Genomic DNA, 21,629 nt, shown 5'->3' with positions numbered 1-21,629 from the left:
AGGTGGGAAATAAGGAACATAAAATAAATGTATTTGCTGATGACATTCTACTTACACTTACATACCCCCAAACTACTTTACCTAATTTACTACATACTCTAGAACAATTTCAGCGGATTTCAGGATATAAAATCAGTTCTACGAAGACACGCTCTCCCCTTGAAAATGTCCAAGTTCGAACTGAAATGACTCCAGCTTAACTTTGAATATAAATGGGAAAGTGAACATCTAGAATACTTGGGTATCAACCTCACGTCTTCTTACAACTCTTTATACAAAGCTAAGTACCCCACAATGATAGACAAAGTTAAAAAAGATCTATCTATCTGGCATACCTACTCCCTTTCCTGGTTCGCAAAATAGTGTCTGTGAAGATGAAACTATTACCCCGACTTCTATACCTCTTCAGAACTCTACCAATTAACTTCACTGGAAAAATAGCACTCTCACTTCAAAGGGATATTTCAGATTTTATCTGGGGAAGGAAGAGACCCAGAATTAAAGTGACAATTATGACCAAGCCGAAAGCATTAGGGGGATTGGGAGTCCCAAATATATACAGATACTATCTAGCAAGTAGATTAGAGGTCATGATTCACATGCATGCTCCTACAGAGGAATCCTGGGAAATAATTGAGAATCATTTCTCAGCACCCATACAACTAGCATATCCAACGCTCATATCCAACACATTTGATATCATTATTATATAGCCAAATGTCATCAGATACCACTGATATGCACCAATCCTACATGACAATATGGGAAACAGACTTAGATCTTCCAATATCAGATAAGACATGGTCATATATCTGGGAAACTGCCAAAAGAAATCTGTATGCGCAACCTCTAGTGAAAGAGCATATAAAACACTCCAACATAAGTAAATTTAGTGGTGATCTGGAACACACCACCTGCTTTAGCGGATGTGGTGAACAAGGATCTTTTTTATACACATGGTGGTCATGCACAGTGGCCCAGGAATTCTGGAAGATGGTAGCCTCTCTGCTCTCCGAGGTTCTAAAGAACACTATTCCAGCAACTCCGCACACATTTCTTTTGGGCATGAAAATTGAGACCATTAATTCCAAACTATCCCATAAATTAGTCACACACATCCTAACATCAGCAAGATCTCTTCTAGCAGCAAATTGGAAACGGCCACATTTGCCTGGTCGACAATCACTGATAACCAAAGTAAACTGGATCCGAGCAATGGAATTTATCAGAAGTCTTCTAGACAGGAGCTATGAGGGGGAGCTGGAGTGGTATCCGTGGGCCCGACACCTAGAGGTAGGGTTGCCACCTTTTAAAAAAAAAAACGTACCAGCCAGTGGTGGGGGTGGGAACTAAAGAGGCGGATTGTGACAAAAAAGGGGCGGAGACAATGGAGTTTGATGCAAAAAGGGGTGGAGCCATATCACAATATGCAGAGAGGATGAAGAAAAAGGTAAGTTTCCACCAAAGGCCAAGGGCTTTTCTTAAGGGTATTACAATTTACCGGCAACTACATTGCCGGTAAATTTGTAATACCGGCCCGGCCTTGGCAAGTGTTTAACCGGCAAGGCCGGTAAAATACCGGCCGGGTGGCAACCATACCTAGAGGAGACCCAACCCGAGTCTAACTCCACTGAGTCTGGAACTACTTAAGCAATGCAATGGATGTGATGTCATCTGGTAATGATATACTGTAGTTATAATATCTAACTCTCCCCTTAAACTTTCTTCCCCCTCCTCTTCTCTCCCCCCTTCCCATTAACTGTTCCTCCTTCTCTATCTACAAGATTAATACATGTTGTACTTTATTGCATTTATTTGTTACAATGAAAACCAATAAAAATTTTAAAGAAAAAAAATAATAATCTTGTTGCACCCTATGAAATAATTCCAAATCCTATTTTTTTGTGTTAGCCAGGCATCGAAAACATCCCACTATATAAACTATTTCAATCTTGTTTCTTTTAACCTTTAAATTCACAATTACATCAAGGAGGCACCATTTTGTGGACATTGATATTAGTACTCAGTATTAGTGTTCTTCTACCTAGCTGTAGCTCTGCTAATGGATTATTATAGTCAATGGCAAGTATCACAAACTCCACATGTGTCTCCAAGTGGAAAAGAAAGTGTGAGCCATAAGTCTTAGGAGATGATTACAGTTTCTCTATCATCTGAGTCTGAGTCCATCAAGAGAAACACAAAGCCTCATCTGCAGAGTTTATGTTTAGCTAGTTTATGTCCTTCCCCAGGGGCATTTCCTACATTCTGTTGCCCCATCACTGGTACCAACCAAACCCACGAGTCCAACACTTTGTGTCCCAAACCAACCGCTGTGTCACTGGGGATTGTTCTTAGGGAATAAATATCAGTCTTTCTTTCCATTGCTCTTTCCTTCCCCAGGGGCATTTCCTACATTCTGCTGCTCATTCACTGGGGTGTTGGGGTTGGTGTTTTTCCTAAAAAAGGAAAGGAAAAGGTTACATGGAAATAAACCCAGGCAGCAGGCAAAATACCCCCCTCTGCTACTGCCCTAAGGCCCATTTGTGGGACCCAGAAAATGCCTCCCTGAAGAATCAGTGGCAGTATCTCCCTAATCCTACTTATTAAACATTTTTTATCTGAAGTTCTATCTTACTGCAATGGTGTGATTAATGATTTGTTACTAGTGGGGAAGCCCATAGGTGTATCCCTGGATCCTACTAGGTAGAGTCACTGCCATGGAGAGACATTCCCAATACCCTTTCATTTAGCAAATAATTCTGGAATTCAGGACCTGTCTATGGTAAGATATTTATGGTTTATATATCCTATGGCACAGGGAGCGGCCAAGATGGGGTAACAGATCATTCTTATTTTGTTGAGTGAATAGGTGTTTAAGAGTTGGTAAATGGTGATTTCTGTTTGTTATTGAGGTTTGATTTAGAATTTGTCTAATGTAAGTAAAGATGAACTGCAGCTCACCGTTTATATGCTTGATTGGTTAACCTGCGGGGTATCCTGTGTTGATGCCCCAATCGAGTCAATCAGTAAAAATCCAGATGCAGGACAAATCCACAGCAGTATTCTTAGACTTAGAATTTATTTACACAATTATCTTATTGAGTAATAATGGATATTTTGTTTAAGGGGTTTTAGTATTTTTCTATGAAATCTTCTTATGTTGATACTCGTTCATGTTGAGTAAATAATATAACTGATAACGTTGCCTGCTGTGATGATGGAAGATCCTTTCCCTTTATGAGTTAAACTGATCATCTGGAATTGTTTATGGAGTATTTTTGTACCGAAGTGTCTCTGTATAAATGGGGTTTCTTTAATTTTTTGTGGCAGCATTTTCCACAGATGATGTAAAATCTAGAATATTTTCTTGGGATTCTGTTGTTAAATCTTTCCAAGACAGGAAATCATTCTATTATACAGCAAGCTAGTGAGGTAGATTAAAAAGCTTAAAATATGGGGCTCCCTCCCCTCCTTCTCTGGTTTACTTAAGGAAGTTTTTCATTTTTTCTTTCCAAATGAATTTCATTAGAAGATAAAGAGTATCAACAGAAAATATACTTTAGCAGTAAAGAAATGGTTGGTTTAGGATAAGTTAATTTATTATTATTTTTTTTATATATATATATATATATCTATATCTATATATATATATCTCTATATATATATATATATATATATATATATATCTCTATATATATATATATATATTATAGTTATAAAATAATGACATTTTTAAAAAGGTCACCCTAGATTTTAAATGTAATGGGACATTAATACACTTCTTAAAGGGGTTGTTCACCTTTGAGTAAACTTTTAGTATGACGTATTCTGAGACAATTTGCAATTGCTTTTCATTTTTTATTATTTGTGTTTTTTGACTTATTTAGCTTTTTATTCAAGAGTTCTCCAGTTTGCAATTCCAGTAATCTGGTTACTAGAGTCCAAATTCCCCTAGCAACCATGCATTGATTTGAATAAGAGACTGGAATATGAATATGAGATGAGGAATAAAAAGAAGCAATAACAATACATGTTTAGTCTTACAGAACATTTGGTTTTAGGTGGGGTCAGTGACCCACATTTGAAAGCTGGAAAGCGTCAGAAGAATAAGACAAAAAACTACAAAAATATTAAACGTTAATGTAAAGGTGAACCACCCCTTTAACTTAAAAGATGATTCTTATTACAAGTTAAATATTCAAGCTGTACAACCTGTGAAGATCACCTGGTAAGTTTATTTCTTGATATTTTATTATGTGTCTGTCATTTAAATACAGTATAGTGTCAATATATGTGCTACATTGAGCAATCACATTGATTATAATGCAATTAGATTTCCAGGTGCAATATTTGCACCCCTATTTATGAATCCAGATATGAAAGTATTTCTGATAAATACCATGGCTGGGTTGGTTGGAATCTGTAACTTTTATTTCAGTACAGCAGTTGGATTTTCTGTGCACAGTTGCTGTTATGTGAGACTCACAGGCAGTTGTATCTCGTATTTATTAACCAGTCCTTAAATAAAACCATCAGACTTGTATCTCTGGTATATATAGAGACTGGGAATAAGCTTATTATTGACAATGATAAAATGAAGGAACTCACCTGTGTGTGTAGAATTGCTGGGAGATGTATCTTAACATTTAGGCAATGGATTTAGTTTCTTTCCCTCTGACAGCAGATAATAGACTCCTGTGGGAGGAATTTATAGAAATGTTATAATTTTGTATATCCCATACCCCCACACTGACACAGGTAGAAGATAAAAACATTATTTGCCTCTTTATTATTCTCTCTCCAACCACTGGGTAAATAACTAGATAAGGGGGAATATAATCTGTCCCTGTGTATAGAAGTGATTGCTCTTTTCTCTGGTCACCAGTGACTCTTCTCATATACTGTAATTTCATTGCTTAACCCAACAGTCAGTCAGATATATAAGTGTTTTATAGTCATCCCAGGTTGTGTAGCCTTATTACATAGTAGAAGCAGGTTTAGTGGTGTAGTATATGTCACAAGCTAAGTTCATGGTTTCCAGTAAGTCACAGCTCAGGTCAGGAGTGCAATACAATAAAGCACAAATGTAGTTTTCTTTCCAATCTCTATCTCATGTACAAATATTATAACATCCCACACCTGAGTGTTTACTATCAACATATGTGTGTGTGACTGATACATGGACTGACTCATACATCATACAGATAACATAGGGAGCAGGTCACGATTGTCCATTCATCTCCAGTACATAAATCACAACAATTAGATTGCAAACATTTCCCTGTGTTAGTATGAGCCTGTGTATGTGTATTTATAGATATATATTATAGATAAATATATACAGATATATGATTCCTTGGAGTAAATACAATAAAAGGCGAATTTTTGCCAGCGAATGGCAGGTGTAAATTCATTACCACTACGTCTTTATTAGAGATGTTGGTGCAAATACTTGAAGTGGCCACTTCTTATTACACATGTCCAAGGAAACAAAATAAAGACAAAAGAGACCCTCTAAATATGCCCTAGACATGAGCCCACCCTAAAACTAATGTCACATGTCCCTCAAATTGATAAACAAAATGAACACAAAAATGTTGTATAGTTAGGACTTTTGAAGGCAATCCCACTTTAAAATATCAGAAAACATCAGTTTTTGGCATACAGGATATGATGTCACTGACATAAGCTCTACAGGGCAGGGACTTCCTTCTTCTCGTCACTATGTATTCTGATGATCAATAACTGTACTTTGTATTTATTATTGTAATAAGCTCCTATGAGTTCTATGAATGTATTGTTGTGCTGTACAGAGCTGTATAGTGAATAAGTACTGCTATATAAATACATATATACATACAGTGTGTTCCCATGTTCCACATTCCAAATGGTAAATGTAACATTAATTGTGCCAGTTTGTTCATCTGCTGAGGTATAAATAGGGGTAAAAGGAAACCACACAGAGGCAATGTTGATACAAAAGATTCAGACATTTGCCTAAGTGCCAGAAATCCTAAGTAGCCCCAATATATATATGTATATATAGAATAAAACAGTTATTTGGCTGTTACCTTTCTCCCGTAGGAAATCCCTCTGTATTGGAGAGTTTAGTGTCTCATGTTGCACCCGAGCAGTGAAGTACAAATCAGATGGATTCATCTTATCCACAAGATCAATTCCCTCACATACACTGGTGAGTCTGTAGGAGCCGTCACTGTTTGGAAATAGTTTATTCTGTACATCAGACCTCTGATTATAATCCTTCTGCTTCCCCACAGCTTTGTACCAGGTAATCTCAATGTTCTGTGGGTAGAACTGATCTATTTCCATGATGATGTGTCTGTCCTTCTGTATAATGTTTGTCACAACTGGGTCCCCTGGGAATGAGACAGTGATTACTAACAGGCTGCTGACTGGTAGGGATGTAGCGAACGTCGGAAAAAAAGTTCGCGAACATATTCGCGAACTTGCGCAAAAATGCGAGCGGTTCGCGAACGGTTCGCGAACCCCATATACTTCAATGGGAAGGCGAACTTTAACATCTAAAAAAGACATTTCTGGCCAGAAAAATGATTTTAAAGTTGTTTAAAGGGTGCAACGACCTGGACAGTGGCATGCCAGAGGGGGATCAAGGGCAAAAATGTATCTGAAAAATCTGCCTGTGTGTGCTTGGAAGAGATAGTGTAGGGGGAGAGCTGTTAGTGATTTCAGGGACAGATGATAGTAAGTTTGCTGGCTAGTAATCTGCTTGATACTGCTCTGTATTGGAGGGACAGAAGTCTGCAGGGATTTGAGGGACATTTTAGCTTAGGTAGCTTTGCTGGCTAGTAATCTACTGTTCTCTTTAAACAACTGCCATACGTTGACCTTGTAGGCATTGTTTGCCCAGTTTTTTTGGATGCAGCCACTGAAGCACAGTTGCCAGAAAAAATATGCCATATAAATGCTGAAAATAGTAATTTTTCGCCATACGTTGACCTTGTAGACATTGTTTGCCCAGTTTTTTTGGTTGCAGCCACTGAAGCACAGTTGCCAGAAAAAATATGCCATATAAATGCTGAAAATAGTCATTTTTTGCCATACGTTGACCTTGTAGGCATTGTTTGCCCAGTTTTTTTGGTCGCAGCCACTGAAGCACAGTTGCCAGAAAAAATATGCCATATAAATGCTGAAAATAGTAATTTTTTGCCATATACGTTGAGTCAACGTATGGCAAAAAATGACTATTTTCAGCATTTATATGGCATATTTTTTCTGGCCTCTGTGCTTCAGTGGCTGCGGCCAAAAAAACTGGGCAAACAATGCCTACAGGGCAAATAATGCCTAAAAGGTCCATTTATACACTAATACAGCGATGGATACGGATTACGTAAAATATATTATGGCTGCTTGAAAAAAGTCACTCCGGTGTTTTTTCTGGAGACGGTAATATTATGGATATTTAGACAGAATGTGAACAAGGTCACACAGCTAGATGGCGGGTTGAAGAAAACAGTGTGCAAATAATGCCTACAAGGCCAACGTATACACTACTACAGCGGTGGATACGGATTACGTAAAATATATTATGGCTGCTTGAAAAAAGTGACTCCGGTGTTTTTTCTGGAGACGGTAATATTATGGATATTTAGACAGAATGGGAACAAAGTCACACAGCTCGATGGCGGGTTGAAGAAAACAGTGTGCAAATAATGCCTACAGGGCAAATAATGCCTAAAAGGTCAACTTATACACTACTACAGCGGTAGTAAAATAAAAAAAAGTAAAATAAAAAAAAAATGAATATTAAAAAAAAAAAATTAAAGTTGGTGCTGCTGAACTACTAGGAGCAGCAGATTAGCACACCAGTCCCACTCCCCAACACTGCTAGACTAATAGCACTGGGCTCTTATAGTAGTAGTAGTAGTAGTAGTAGTAGTAAAACAACAAAAAAATAAATAAAAGCAGTCCTTACAAGGACTACTGTTATTGCAGCAGTCAGCAGATGAGATCAGAAGCAGGACAGCTGCCCACTGCAGCTACATACAGAGCACTGCAGTAGAAGGTAGATTACTAGCCAGCAAAGCTACCTAAGCTTAAATGTCCCTCAAACCCCTGCAGACTTCTGTCCCTCCAATAACAGAGCAGTATCAAAACGATTACTAGCCAGCAAACTTTCAACTGTCCCTGAAATCACTAACAGGCAGCAGCTCTCTCCCTACACTATCTCTTCAGCACACACAGGCAGAGTGAAAAAACGCTGCAGGGCTTCGGTTTTTATAGGGAAGGGGAGTGGTCCAGGGGAGAGCTTCCTGATTGGCTGCCATGTACCTGCTGGTCTGGGGTGAGAGGGCAAAAAAAAGCGCCAACAATGGCGAACCCAAAATGGCGAATGTCGCGAGACGTTCGCGAACTTCCGGCGAGCGCGAACACCCGATGTTCGCGCGAACAAGTTCGCCGGCGAACAGTTCGCGCCATCTCTACTGACTGGTAAAATCAACTAAAGCAAATAAATCAACACAAAATTTCTGTGGTTTTTTTTCAGTCTTGGGTGCTAAATAGCAAAGTTTGGGTGCTAGTGAGCTTACAGCAAGTTTGTCACAACCTGATTTACTTTGCAGTTTTCCCTCAGTTTGAGGGGGTGGAGTTTGATTAGTTGCACCTGAACAGACTGTATAAATAGAAGCCCTGGGACTCCAGTGGAACTTGCTCTAGTGTTTAGCTTCTCTTAAGTGTTGGCTCTTTAAGTGGGGGATCTGTAAGTGGAATTATAAACACCAGAGTTAAGTGGGGGATCTGTAAGTGGAATTATAAACACCGGAGTTAAGTGGGGGATCTGTAAGTGGAGGTTCAAACTAGGTCAAAAGTTTGTTATATTTTGTAATTCTTATTTTTCTTATTTCGTTTTTGCTTGTTTATTGTTTGTTGATGTGTAACTGGGATAATGAGTGCTAACAGGACTGAAAGTCTGACCCAGTGCAGTCGGCCATATGTATGTAGATGTGGAACAGAAGTTCCTCGCTAATTACCGTAAGCAAATTGCCACGTTAAAGGCTGGAGTTAGAGAACTGAAGCAACAAAAGTCTCTTGATTTTGACTGGGCAAAAAGTTACAAAGAGAACCAGGTCAAGTTGTTGCTATGGGTGACTTCAATTATCCAGACATTGACTGGGGTAATGGGGTTGCTAAGACAGAAAAAGCTAGTAGGTTTGTAAATGTGCTGAATGACAACTTTTTATTCCAGCTCGTTCAAGAACCTACTAGGAATAACTCTCTTTTGTACCTGTAATAACTAATAATACTGAACTTATCTCTAACATTTGTGTGGGTGAGGGGCATTTAGGGAATAGTGATCAGGGCTGGGCCAGACTGGCTGTGTGCCCCAGGCAACCCGACTGGACGATTCACCCCCTCCAATGTGCACCTACATATGAGAGAACACGCATGTGCACACATATGAGAGCATGTATGCTCACTGACAGGCCGTGCCCGGCCATGCACAACACCCTCTCCTCACCTAGGCCTGCTTGCATGCGTGCACAGCTCAGGATTCTTTAGACCAGACTGGGGTAGGCAGCAGTTAAAGGTATGTGCTGAGTGCCCCCCAAGCTTTGCACCCTAGGCCTACCAGTAGTTCCAGCCCTGATAGTGATCATAAAATGAGAGATTCTGTTATATAAACAATTGTGATTGCCAAACCTCTTTACTTAATTTTTCAGGATTCATTGAGGTCTGGCATGATGCCGAGAGACTGGTGAATTCCTAATGTGGTGCCTCTATTCAAAAAAGGATCCCGTTCTCATCCTTAAAGCTTTTTGAAAGGTTAATAAATGATAAAATACTGGACTTCATAGCAAATCATAATCCTATGAGTGTGTGCCAGCATGGTTTTATGTGTAATAGATCTTGCCAGACTAATTTAATTTCTTTTTATGAGAAGGTGAGCAGGGACCTGGATTCTGGGATGGCAGTGGATGTGATTTACTTAGACTTTGCTAAAGCATTTGATACAGTGCCACACAAAAGGTTACTGGTTAAATGAAGGAATGTTGGCCTGGAACATAGTATTTGTACCTGGATAGAGAACTGGCTAAAAGATAGACTACAAAGAGTGGTGGTAAATGGAACATTTTCTAATTGGACCAGTGTTGTTAGTGGAGTAGCGCAGGGCTCTGTACTAGGTCCCTTGCTTTTCAACTTGTTTATTAATGACCTGGAGGTGGCCATTGAAAGTACTGTTTCTATTTGTGCAGATGAGACTAAATTGTGCAGAACTATAGGTTCCATGCAGGATGCTGCCACTTTGCACAGTGATTTGTCTAAACTGGAAAACTGGGCAGCAAACTGGAAAATGAGGTTCAATGTTGATAAATGCAGGTTATGCACTTTGGCAAAAATAATATAAATGCAAGTTCTACACTAAATGGCAGTGTGTTGGGAGTTTCCTTAAATGAGAAGGATCTTGGGGTCTTTGTAGATAACAAGTTGTCTAATTCTGGGCAGTGTCATTCTGTGGCTACTAAAGCAAATAAAGTTCTTGTATAAAAAAGGGCATTAACTCAAGGGATGAAACATAATTGTGTCTCTTTATAGGTCCCTGGTGAGGCCTCATCTGGAGTATGGGGGCAGTTTTGGACTCCAGTCCTTAAGAGGGATATAAATGAGCTGGAGAGAGTGCAGAGACTAAGTGCAACTAAACTGGTTAGAGGGAGGGAAGAGTTAAATTATGAGGGGAGACTGACAAGGTTGGGGTTGTTTTCTCTGGGGGAAAAAAAGGCGCTTGTGAGGGGACATGATTAGACTTTACAAGTACATTAGATGATTGTGTGCTCTGCTGTCAACTTTATTGTCTCCCACAAAAAGTTTTATGTTCTTCTATAATACACAATGTGACATAGGCAAACATGATAACTGATAATCACACTCACCTCTCACACTGAGGGCCCTGGTGCTTCTCTCTAGGGGTTCCCCCAGACTGGGGTGTCCCACCCGGCAGATAAACTCCGCCCCCTGCTCAGTTGTTAGTGACACAGAGACAATGAGACTGACTGTGCAGGAGAAGGTCCCATCAGCTTCTCTCTTCTGCTCCATCTCTGGGATCTTGTATTTCTCACTGGGACACACTGAGAATAATTCCTGCCCTCCTGCTTCTCTCCTCAACCATTTCACCTCCAGAGCATCAGGGAAATACCCCCAGATCTTACACTGGAATTTGCCCTCTTTGCTGTGTATCAGGGTATCAGGATTTATTATCTCTTCCATCTGTGGGCACCAGGGGAATTCTGTAAATACACAGAGAGAGGGATAATCTGTATCATCAAACCCACTGAATAAAATACCTTCTCCATTATTAAAGGGAAAATATCCCTCCTCCCACCCTAATATTTACTTTGCATGTGCTGCTCTTACCTCTGTACATGTGCCGTCCCTCTGCTTTTGGGGCTACACAATCCTCCACGTGCAGATTTCTATAAGTACACGTGGAGGTGACCATGATAAAACCCTATTAAGAAAGGAAGCTTATTGGATTAATGAACTAGATTGTGTGGCCCCAAAAGGTCTGAACGAACAACTGGTACTTAATTGTTTTTTGCATTGAAATTCCCATTGCGTTAATGCATGGGTAATAACCTGTGACACAGTGTTCTACAAATATCGAAAGAAAATAACAAACAAGGCTTTTCTTTTGTTTTTAATAACAATGTTGCTTTATTTTCACATTATAGTTAGAATGACACTGTTACAAATGTTACTGAGTTTTTTATTTGTAAACATTTCACTGAACTTCTGGCAGAAAATTGTATCTAAATGGACTGATATCTTTTTCACTGCACAACAGTGACACCAAGTGGTGAGATTGTATATACACTTTCCTTTTTCTTATACCTGTTGTACAAATAATGATGGGACCGTTTGGATTGTGTGACGTCATATGTGGCACCAAAAACACTGAGGGGTGATGGTATAAATATGTGATCACTGTTTGTATTTATCCTTGAAAAAGGCCCCAAGAGGGGTCGAAACATTGGACAACTATGCTAATAAAAGCTATTTGATTCACAAACTACTTGGAGTGCGGCTCTATGCAACTCATTAAGTAATAATATACTTTGCGCCTGCACCTACGCTTATATTCAAAATCCAGATTAAAGTGCGGCTGATTGGCTACCAGAGATATATATATATATATATAAAATACACAAAAGCCATGAATATCTTGTAAATTATATCCTTATAAACGGTGAGTTCTGATGTCATCAGTTATAAACGGTGAGTTCTGATGTCATTTCTGTCACATGACTCACTGAAATTTGTGTATTATAATAAATAAAGTACCCCCAGTTGTAAAATATGAGGATATTAGAAGTTACCTCGGAGTTCCATGACCTGTATAACTCGGCCTTCAGCCTCGTACTTTTATATGGTCATGAAACTCCTCGGTAACTTATAATATCCTTATATTTTACAAGAGGGGGTACTTTATTCACTATATAATTCACAAAAGCCATAAATATCTTGTAAATGATATCCTTATAAACTTATTTTTTGTCACATGACTCACTAAAACTTGTGTATAATAATAAATAAAGTTCCCCTTGTTGGAAAATATGAGGATATTAGAAGTGACTTTGGAGTTCCATGACCTGTATAAAAGTCATGGAACTCCTCAGTGACTTATAATATCCTCATATTTTACAAAAAAGGGAACTTTATTCACTATATATCCAATAAAAGTTAGTATTCCAAGCATGGAAATCTTGTTACCTGGATCAGTTGCAGAGAATTCCCTGGACTCCTCCCCATCACTGGATCGGTGGTTCCAGGTCACTCGCACTTTGAATCCTGGATCTTTGAAGAGATGTCCTGGGAGCTTACACTCACTCTCAATATTAAAGGTGGAATTAGGATTGAGAGTAAATGTTTCATTGGACTCCAGTTGTTGGTAGTGTCCAACTCCACAGCTCCATCTGATCTGGATGTCTCTGGGGTAAAACTCCCTCAGGGTCAGACAGCTCAGAACCTCTCCTGACTCACTCAGGGAAAACTTCATGGAATCCTTGGGCTTTACTGGGAAATAACATGGAAATATGTGTCAGTAACAGGAACATAGATTCAGTATATTATATAAATGCTGCATCTTTCTGGCTTTATGATAAACCTTGTGAATAATTACTTTTACTGTCATTTCCCCATGAGGCACCACTTTACCAGTTTTTTTGGTAACTTTAAGAGCCCAATTTCTGTATTAATGATAAATTCAACAATTTTATTGCAAAGAGTGCAATTCAACCCTTTTATAAAATGTGTGTTGTGTGTCTGTTAGTGACCAACTCAGGGAGAGAATTCTACAGCAAATGGAATATCAATATGTCAGTACTTACATAAGATAAAGGAACAGTCTAGTCTTTCCTCTTTGGCTCTTCCATCACAGACAAACTTGCAGAACACAGACATCTTCTTGATCTTTGATGCTTCAGGGGTGAAGCTGAGGGAGGAGGTGACATTGTGTCTCCCGTCTGTCTTTGTTCTGTCTGTTCTTACAGAGAATTCCTGACCCAGCAACATATTCCCTTCTCCTTCTGCCTGGGGCTCATCCTCTGTTATCTCCATCTTCTTCCCATCATTCTTCTCCACTGTCCATATCACCTGGGGGTCCTTAGGGCAGTCAGAGGCCACACAGTACAGAGTCACCTTCTCCCCATCCAACATCTGACTCCTGTGTATGTGACTCACCCGGAATCTCTGGAAATCTAAGGAGAAGTCATTATCTTAATGTTTCTGGTTACCTGGTTACTTGATAAGTGTTCCATCTAAATATAATATACATGGAACTTCCTCTGCTCATTAGTCACTGTCTGTTTGTATTGATCTGTTGTTTATTAGAACAATATATACTGCCAGATGCAGTTTACTAAGAACACGCGCTTGCATCCAGCAAACCTGACATTGGGAATATCTCAATTTGCAGTGTTTGCAGCAAAAATTTGAATACATGTTCTCCTATTTTGGGTAGAATCTTGAATGATCTTATATGCAGAGAGGTGGTACACATGCCAAATGTACACAAACCCTGTGCAAGGAGTGTGAGGTTCTAGTTGTAGTTATTATGTAAAATTACTACAGATAAAGCCACTTTTTTATGCATTTAGTGGGCTGTGCCGCTAGCTAAGCAGCTACAGCTACAATCTCTTTATAAGCTGAAGAGTTGAAGAAACAATCTGTATTCTGCTAGAAGATTAAGGCAGTGTGATTCAAATAAAAGTGTTATTGATGGAGAGGAACACTAATTATAAATTGTATTTGTGGATGACTTTGCATTGGATTATGACAGGGGATCTGCACTCAGAACTGTAAAACAAATCCATGATCTGCCCTTATGTTTTTCTAACAATGCTGCAGTTTTTTTAAATATTAGATTACAATGTATTTGAACAGAAAAATAATAATTATTTATAAGATGTATTGTGTACAACAGTCACCAGATCAGGCCATATAACCTTGTTGGCTTAGTGCTCATGATGTTGAAGGTCATGAGTTCAATTCCTGGGAGTGTTTTATGTCATTTTCTTCCCCCCAGTTTTATTTTTTATTTTTAACTTTTTTATTATTTTTAATTATTTTTAACTATTTTTAACTTTTTACTAAATAAACTTTGTTTAACTTATAAACTACAGCTTGTTGAATTTTATGCTCACCCTTAAACCTTAGTACCTGTATTGGCACTGGACTAGAGTTTATAGAAGGCTGTTTCTAGAGCCCTCACACCAGGTCAGAACAACTGTGGATAAAATATAAGTAAACTATTTTTTATGTCACCTCTCTATAATGCCATTGATTTTTCAAGATTATTTCCAATCTATATACTGTATATCATCATTTTGGTAATAAATGTTGTCATTAGTGTAAGGAGCAGAACAAGCATTAGGGTCAGAGTCCACACAAGCAGATTCTGGAAGATTAGTCGCCCTGGCAACAAAACGCCTCCTCTTTGGGGTGACAATCTCCCCGAACTGCCTTCCCCCTGCCCTCCACCAGGTAAAATGAAAATCACCTGCGGCAATTCACGTGGCATTTCATTTTCTGAAGGCACCCGAAGTTTCCTTGTTTACCCGGCAGAGGGCAGGGTGAAGGCAGTTCGGGGAGATTGTCACCCCAAAGAGGAGGCGATTTGTTGCTAGGGCGACTAATCTTCCAGAATGTGCTCGTGTGGACTGACCCTAAGTGTGCATTGGTACATCTACAATCTAACCATTAAATCTCCAGATGATTGATGAACCAAAGTATTGATTCTGTTGGCTGGGCTGCTAACCTCTAAAGTTGTCTGTATATATCTCTTGTACATAATTACTGGAAAGTAAGCTTGGAGGCAATTTTACTTGTCTGTTCCAATGTAAATTGTCTGATCGCGCTGAAGACACCCGTGGAGTTTTGTCCTTAAAGGTATCAGTTCTGTGATTAACTGGCTCCTGCATTGTTTACATCTAGGGTTGCCACTCGGCCGGTATTTGACTAGCCCCTAGCCACTAAAACACCTGCCAGGGCCGATTACTGTCAGGGGCAGAACATCGGCTCATCTGTTCTTTTACTTCTTTATTTCATCTGAATGGTTAGTGACAGGTCTGGAGATGGGAAAGTCAGATCGTATATTGATTTGTAGATTGGATCTTTGCGTCTGTGGCCAACTTTACTCCACATGGAATACAACAGCAGACAACCCCACCCCTACCCTCTGTTGTTTGTCCCTTAATCACCTGTAATGTGTATTGCTGTGCACTTTAGCTCATTTGCATTTCAAAGCATAAGGACTTGCTCATATGAACAGTCTCACAAGCAGGGCAGGACCTCTGCTTCCAATGGGGATCAGGATAGGATAGAATATAGTCTCTGAATGCCCCCCACCCAGGGCCGCCATCAGGGGGTACAGCGGGTACAGCTGGACCAGGCCCGGCAGTCTTGAAAGCGTGAAGGGGGGCCCAGTGGTTCTAAACTTCCTGGATTACCGGGCCCTTCTAAGTTGTGAATATTCAAAAGCCTCTGCTGCCGCCCCCGCAAAGTCCAGAAGCCGCCGGAAAGACCCGAAGTTGTCAGAAGGATCCAAACGGACCCAAAGTTGGCGTATCAGGCCGAACAAGATGAGAATGAAGAAGACCTTTAAAGGTAAGTTCCACTGAACACCAATGTTTTTCTTTTTTTAACCCACCTAACCACCAATGCTTTTTATGTTACTTTCACGTGGGACCCTGGCCACCAATGTTTTTTTAAACTTAAAGGGATACTGTCATGGGAAAAAAAAATTTTTTCAAAATGAATCAGTTAATAGTGCTGTTCCAGCAGAATTCTGCACTGAAATCCATTTCTCAAAAGAGCAAACAGATTTTTTTATATTCAATTTTGAAATCTGACATGGGGCTAGACATTTTGTCATTTTCCCAGCTGCCCCAAGTCATGTGACTTGTGCCTGCACTTTAGGAGAGAAATGCTTTCTGGCAGGCTGTTGTTTTTCATTCTCAATGTAACTGAATGTGTCTCAGTGGGACCTGGATTTTACTATTGAGTGTTGTTCTTAGATCTACCAGGCAGCTGTTATCTTGTGTTAGGGAGCTGTTATCTGGTTACCTTCCCATTGTTCTTTTGTTTGGCTGCTGGGGGGGAGGGGGTGATATCACTACAACTTGCAGTACAGCAGTAAAGAGTGATTGAAGTTTATCAGAGCACAAGTCACATGACTTGGGGTAGCTGGGAAATTGACAAAAGTCTAGCCCCATGTCAGATTTCAAAACTGAATATAAAAAAATCTGTTTGCTCTTTTGATAAATGGATTTCAGTGCAGAATTCTGCTGGAGCAGCTCTATTAACTGATTCATTTTGAAAAATTTTTTTTTCCCATGACAGTATCGCTTTAAGGGGGGCTGTGGCCACCAATGACTTATTTTAACTTGTCGGGGGTCCAGGCCACCAACATTTTTTTTATAACTTGTGGAAGGGGGGCTGGCCACTAATTAATTTTTTTTTACTTTTTCCATTTACTTTTTTATATCTTGTAGGGGGGGGTTTAGCTCAGATGAATGTGTGGCTTTTTTAATGTGGTGTGGGGTGGGCGGGATCTGGGGTGGGGCTTTGGGTTGTGCTGGGGTGGGGACAAGGGGGCCCTGTCATTTCTGACGGTGGCCCTGACCCCACCAATAAGTGCAGGGAAACACGCTGTCCCAATGGTTAAAAAGGATCAGAGTTGAAATAAAAATAGGTGCAATTCCATTAATGGACAGCAGGTCCAGCAGGTCTTTAGCCGTCTTCTGCCGACATTCTGTTGTGTTGAACTTTTGTTGCTAAATACAAGCTCTTTTCTGTTGTCATTATTCTGCTGCTGAAAAAGCTTATTTGAGTTGAAAAAATAAACGGACTGTTTTCCTTCACTCTAGAGTGGCCGACATTTATGGTGCAAATCCCTCTGTGATCCCCCCAAACTTCACATTGGTTAAACCTTTCCTTCAAACTACAAAGAACCCCTACAAAAGCTTCCTATTGGTTCTGCTGAGCCAACAGCTGACAAGTCTCATAATTAGCAAGAAATGATGTAACTAAAGAACATGATTATTCAGTGACTTACATTTCTTCTTGTAAATGAGAAACCAGAGCCCCGCACTGATCCCGGCCATGGTCAGCAGAATGGTGAGAAATATGGCCCCCGCAATGTTCCCTGCAGAATATTTCCCCTCGTTGTCTGGAACACAATCTAGAAGGAACAGCATTGCCTCTAATGAGTCAGTACAGCCCTGTTACAAACATGAATTATACAAAATCTATTCATTATAGAGTTCTAGCTGCTCCTTGATGTGACCAGGCCCGGACTGGCAATCTGTAAATTCTGGCAAATGCCAGAGGGGCTGCTATAAATTGCCATAGAAAATCAGTATTTAGTGGGCAGGTGGGGGCTGTTTGGGCCCCTGTGTGGGCTGATTGGGTCTCTGTGTACCTGAAATGCCAGGGCCTATTTTAATTCTCAGTCTGGACCTGGCTGTGGCCCTGGGCTGATCTGGCTACTGAAACACAAGTGAATGGCCAATGGGAAAGAAATGTGTCTCTCTGGTATGTCCTGGTCTGTCATATTGTTCCTTGCAACATGAGCAACTCCATGTTTTCTGCAAAAAACTGCTTTAGAGGAACTTATTGGAAGACTGAGCTAATAACCAGAAACCAGAGTCCTTAGGGATAGAATAAGAACTGTACTTACCTGCTGGGTTGGATTGAATCCAATATGGCGGCTAGTTAGTGGGTATGGGGGGTAATGGACAGACTTACATTAGGGGATACACTGTGAGTATGGGGGTTATACCCAGAACCAGAGCCCTGAGGGATAGAATAAGAACTGTACTTACCTGCAGGGTTGGTCTGAATTCAATATGGCAGCTGGTCATTGGGTATGTGGGGGGATAATGAATAGACTTACAGTTGGGGATACACTGTGAGTATGGGGGTTATACCCAGAAATATAGTCCCGCAAACTGTGTTTCTGATGAGGCTCCAGACTTTCAAACAATCCCTTAACACTCACCTTTTCATTCAAGTCCATAACCTAAACCTCTACAACTTTCCCACCCCCTTACTCTTTGCTCACACACTCACAATGAAATGTTGTATTAATTCCTATGCTATGTACAGTTGTGAGTAGTGATGGGCGAATTTGCGCCGTTTCGATTCGCCAAAAAATCCGCGAAACGGCGCTGGTGTCTCGTTTTTGACGCCGGCATCCGTTTTTGATGCCGGTGCCCGTTTTTTCGCCAGCGAATTTTTGCAGGCGTTTCGCAAATGTATTCGCCGTGAATTTGCGCCGGGCAAATAAATTCACCCATCACTAGTTGTGAGGAGACAAAAACATTATAGCCAATGTTATTCACATGAAAAGTAGTGTCTGAAAATATATTATGTAATAAATGCTTTTCCCATACTGGGGAGTTATCAGTTTGGAGACACAGAGGTGAAGCTAATGTTACCTATTCATGGAAACCATCATTTTATCCCAATAACATAATAAAATAGGAATAACCTGGAGATACCTAAACTTAGGTGAAGTGATTGGAGTATATTAGAGTTGTGGGTAATGTGGTTTGTTGGGACATTTTGCATTACATTTGTAGTTTCATGTAGTGAAGTGAGTAAACAGGACTGTACCACATGTAAACACCCATGGTAAAACCACCCCATAAAGCCCCCCCCACACACACACAAACTGGTTCAAGTAACTATAAGCAAAACTCTTACACTGGCAGGAGCCAAGAGTTTCCCCATGTTGGATAAGAGAAGAGGTCCCCAATCTCAACATTACAGGAATATCTCCCTGAGCTGTTGTAAGAGGAGGTTTGGCTGTTGAGGAACATGTGGATTAGTAGAATATCTTCCTACTCACACTGTTTAGGAGTAAAGTGCTGGTAACTGTACTCAGGGGGGGAAAGTTTATTGAGTACAAATATCTGAGTGATCAATTATAGCTACTGAGGCTCAGCACAGCAATTTGTAACCATTACTTGTTATCTCACCAGGGTGATGCTTAGGGGCCACACAATGAACCCACAGTGGTAGCTAAATTCTGATGAAACAAGAAGCACTATAATGGCTAATGGTAATGGACTCACCACTATACACCAACTGGAGATCCTTGAGAAGAGGCTTTGGCAGAGACTTGTGTTCAACTTGGCAGGAGTAAGTCCCATCATTCTGGCCACCTCCAGGGGTAACACTCAGTGAGTTGTTCAGTGTGTATGTACCATCTGCATTGCTCCATGGTCTTAAGTCTTTGTCTATATTAGAGGAATGAGGTATGGGCTCCCCATCTCTGAGCCAAGATACCCCTATATCCACAGGGTAGAACCCACTCACTGAGCAGTAGAGGTTCTCCTCAGATCTACTTATCTTTATCATGGGAACAGCTGTATAAAATGATAAAATAAAAGGGATTTATTTGTGCAAAAGTACAGACCCCCATAGAAATTTTCTTTTTTACAAATTATGAGCAAAATACATATAAGTTGGGTAGGTACAGGTATGTGCATTTGGTAACTGAGATCTGTAGCTTTATTTCTTATAAGAGAATTAGAAGTCAAGAGAAGAAAACTAATTCAGAAGAGCAAAATACTTCTTTATGTTGGTGCTGTACCAGTGCTACTGGGTTATGCCAAGTACAACAGAGACCAGTTTCTGACATCTCTATAGGGCCCTTTAGTTTTGTCATAAACACTGTAGCAATTAATATCTAATTATATTAGTTCTACTGATCCTAGTCACTCATTTACAGCTTGACCTCAGCCCATTCTATTATTTCCACATATTGTTTTAAAGTTTGTACTTTGTATATAATTTCGATTATATAGAATTTATTGACCCTTTCACCATTTTTGTATTATGAATCTACTCATTGGCACCCTATTCATTGTATATAAAATAATATTTATATAAAACTGTATAAAAAATCTCATCCAACATTTTGTCTGTCCCGTTCTCTCCCTTTCAAAATGTTGTGTAATATCTGCCATATTATATTCTTACAGTGACACTATTAATTTTCATGACTTCTAGCATAGGCTGCCATACTACTCATATTCTTGCTGATGTGTTAGGGAATATTAAGAGCACAACTTAGACCACTGTCCCCATACATTTCTGTATGAATCAAGTACATGTATGATTTTCTGTAATACTTACCTCTAACTTCTAATTTCACCCCTTGTTCTTGTTTTAAACCATAACTCACTCTACACGTGTAGGTTCCTTCATCAGAGACAATTACATTGGAGACTGACAGAGACACAATCCCTTCCTCTATTGTCTGAACATCCAGAGTCAGTCGGGGTTGGGAGATGGTCAGAGTCTTGTTGTACCTAAGAATCTCTTTGTCTCTGAAGATCCAGATAATGGACAACACTGAGTGGTCAACTGGTGGGAAGGTACAAGGGAGAGAAGCTGTAGAACCCAGAAGTGCTTTGTGAGATGAAGGAACTGATACCATTGGTGCAGAACCTGCAGGGAGACATATTGGGTCAGTTCCAGGTACAAACTCTGCCTTGGGTGTTATTTCTTAGGGGCAGATTTATCCAAATGTGAGTTTAGACCTTAATAAATAAAAACTATTAATTCCTATGGGAATTTTAGAACCATTTCTATCAAATGGTGAGTTATAACTTTCACGCATTGATAAATACAATTCAAAAAATCCCATAGGAATGAATAGAATGTGGATGAGTTTTTATTTATTAAGCTCTAAACTCTCATTTGGATAAATCTGCCCCTTAATCATCTTTTCAGTTATTTCTCAGTATTTGCCTTTCATGGATTTCTGCTGATTGTTACACTGGAACCAGTAGCACAAATGTCACTATACAGTTGTGTGTCTGTGTGTAACCTTGTCACAGTAATGGAGAAAAGAAAGGTTCTCCACCATTCAAAACTCTGCAATATATAAGAATTTAGGTGCCTGGAAATATGGACTAAAATTATCATTCACATGAAAACTTTCTGGCAATTCCTGAGTGAAGGGCACAGGGTCTAATAGAAAAAACAATGGGAGATATTATACCTAAAGTATTCAGTTATGTACACAGTGTAATTTAGTCATTTATAGATGGAAATCACTATGTTTTTAACTACAATATAGTGTT

General features: G+C 39.7%; 1 protein-coding gene across 2 annotated transcripts in view; it reads right to left on the bottom strand.

Annotated features, from left to right (window-relative positions):
• Positions 1–302: 302 nt before the first annotated feature.
• Positions 303–21,629, bottom strand: part of LOC108703907 — a 30,768-nt gene continuing 9,441 nt past the window's right edge. The window contains exons 2-10 of one of the 2 annotated variants that reach the window (XM_041575920.1): positions 20,677–20,991; positions 19,611–19,904; positions 17,588–17,713; positions 13,362–13,730; positions 12,745–13,047; positions 10,908–11,261; positions 6,072–6,377; positions 4,609–4,695; positions 303–2,456 (exon numbers count right to left, since the gene is read on the bottom strand). In XM_041575920.1, the coding sequence (XP_041431854.1) occupies positions 4,640–4,695; positions 6,072–6,377; positions 10,908–11,261; positions 12,745–13,047; positions 13,362–13,730; positions 17,588–17,713; positions 19,611–19,904; positions 20,677–20,991 (2,123 nt within the window). In that variant the 3' untranslated portion in view covers positions 303–2,456; positions 4,609–4,639. Of the gene's footprint in view, positions 2,457–4,607; positions 4,696–6,071; positions 6,378–10,907; positions 11,262–12,744; positions 13,048–13,361; positions 13,731–17,587; positions 17,714–19,610; positions 19,905–20,676; positions 20,992–21,629 lie in introns of those variants that run through there. The other variant, XM_041575921.1, reaches the window with a different exon arrangement.

The sequence above is a fragment of the Xenopus laevis genome, chromosome 9_10L (assembly GCF_017654675.1).
Source record: "Xenopus laevis strain J_2021 chromosome 9_10L, Xenopus_laevis_v10.1, whole genome shotgun sequence".
In the NCBI taxonomy this organism is placed as follows: Eukaryota; Metazoa; Chordata; class Amphibia; order Anura; family Pipidae; genus Xenopus; species Xenopus laevis.
Note: the sequence above shows the minus strand (reverse complement) of the source record. Positions and strands in the feature narration are given on the sequence as shown.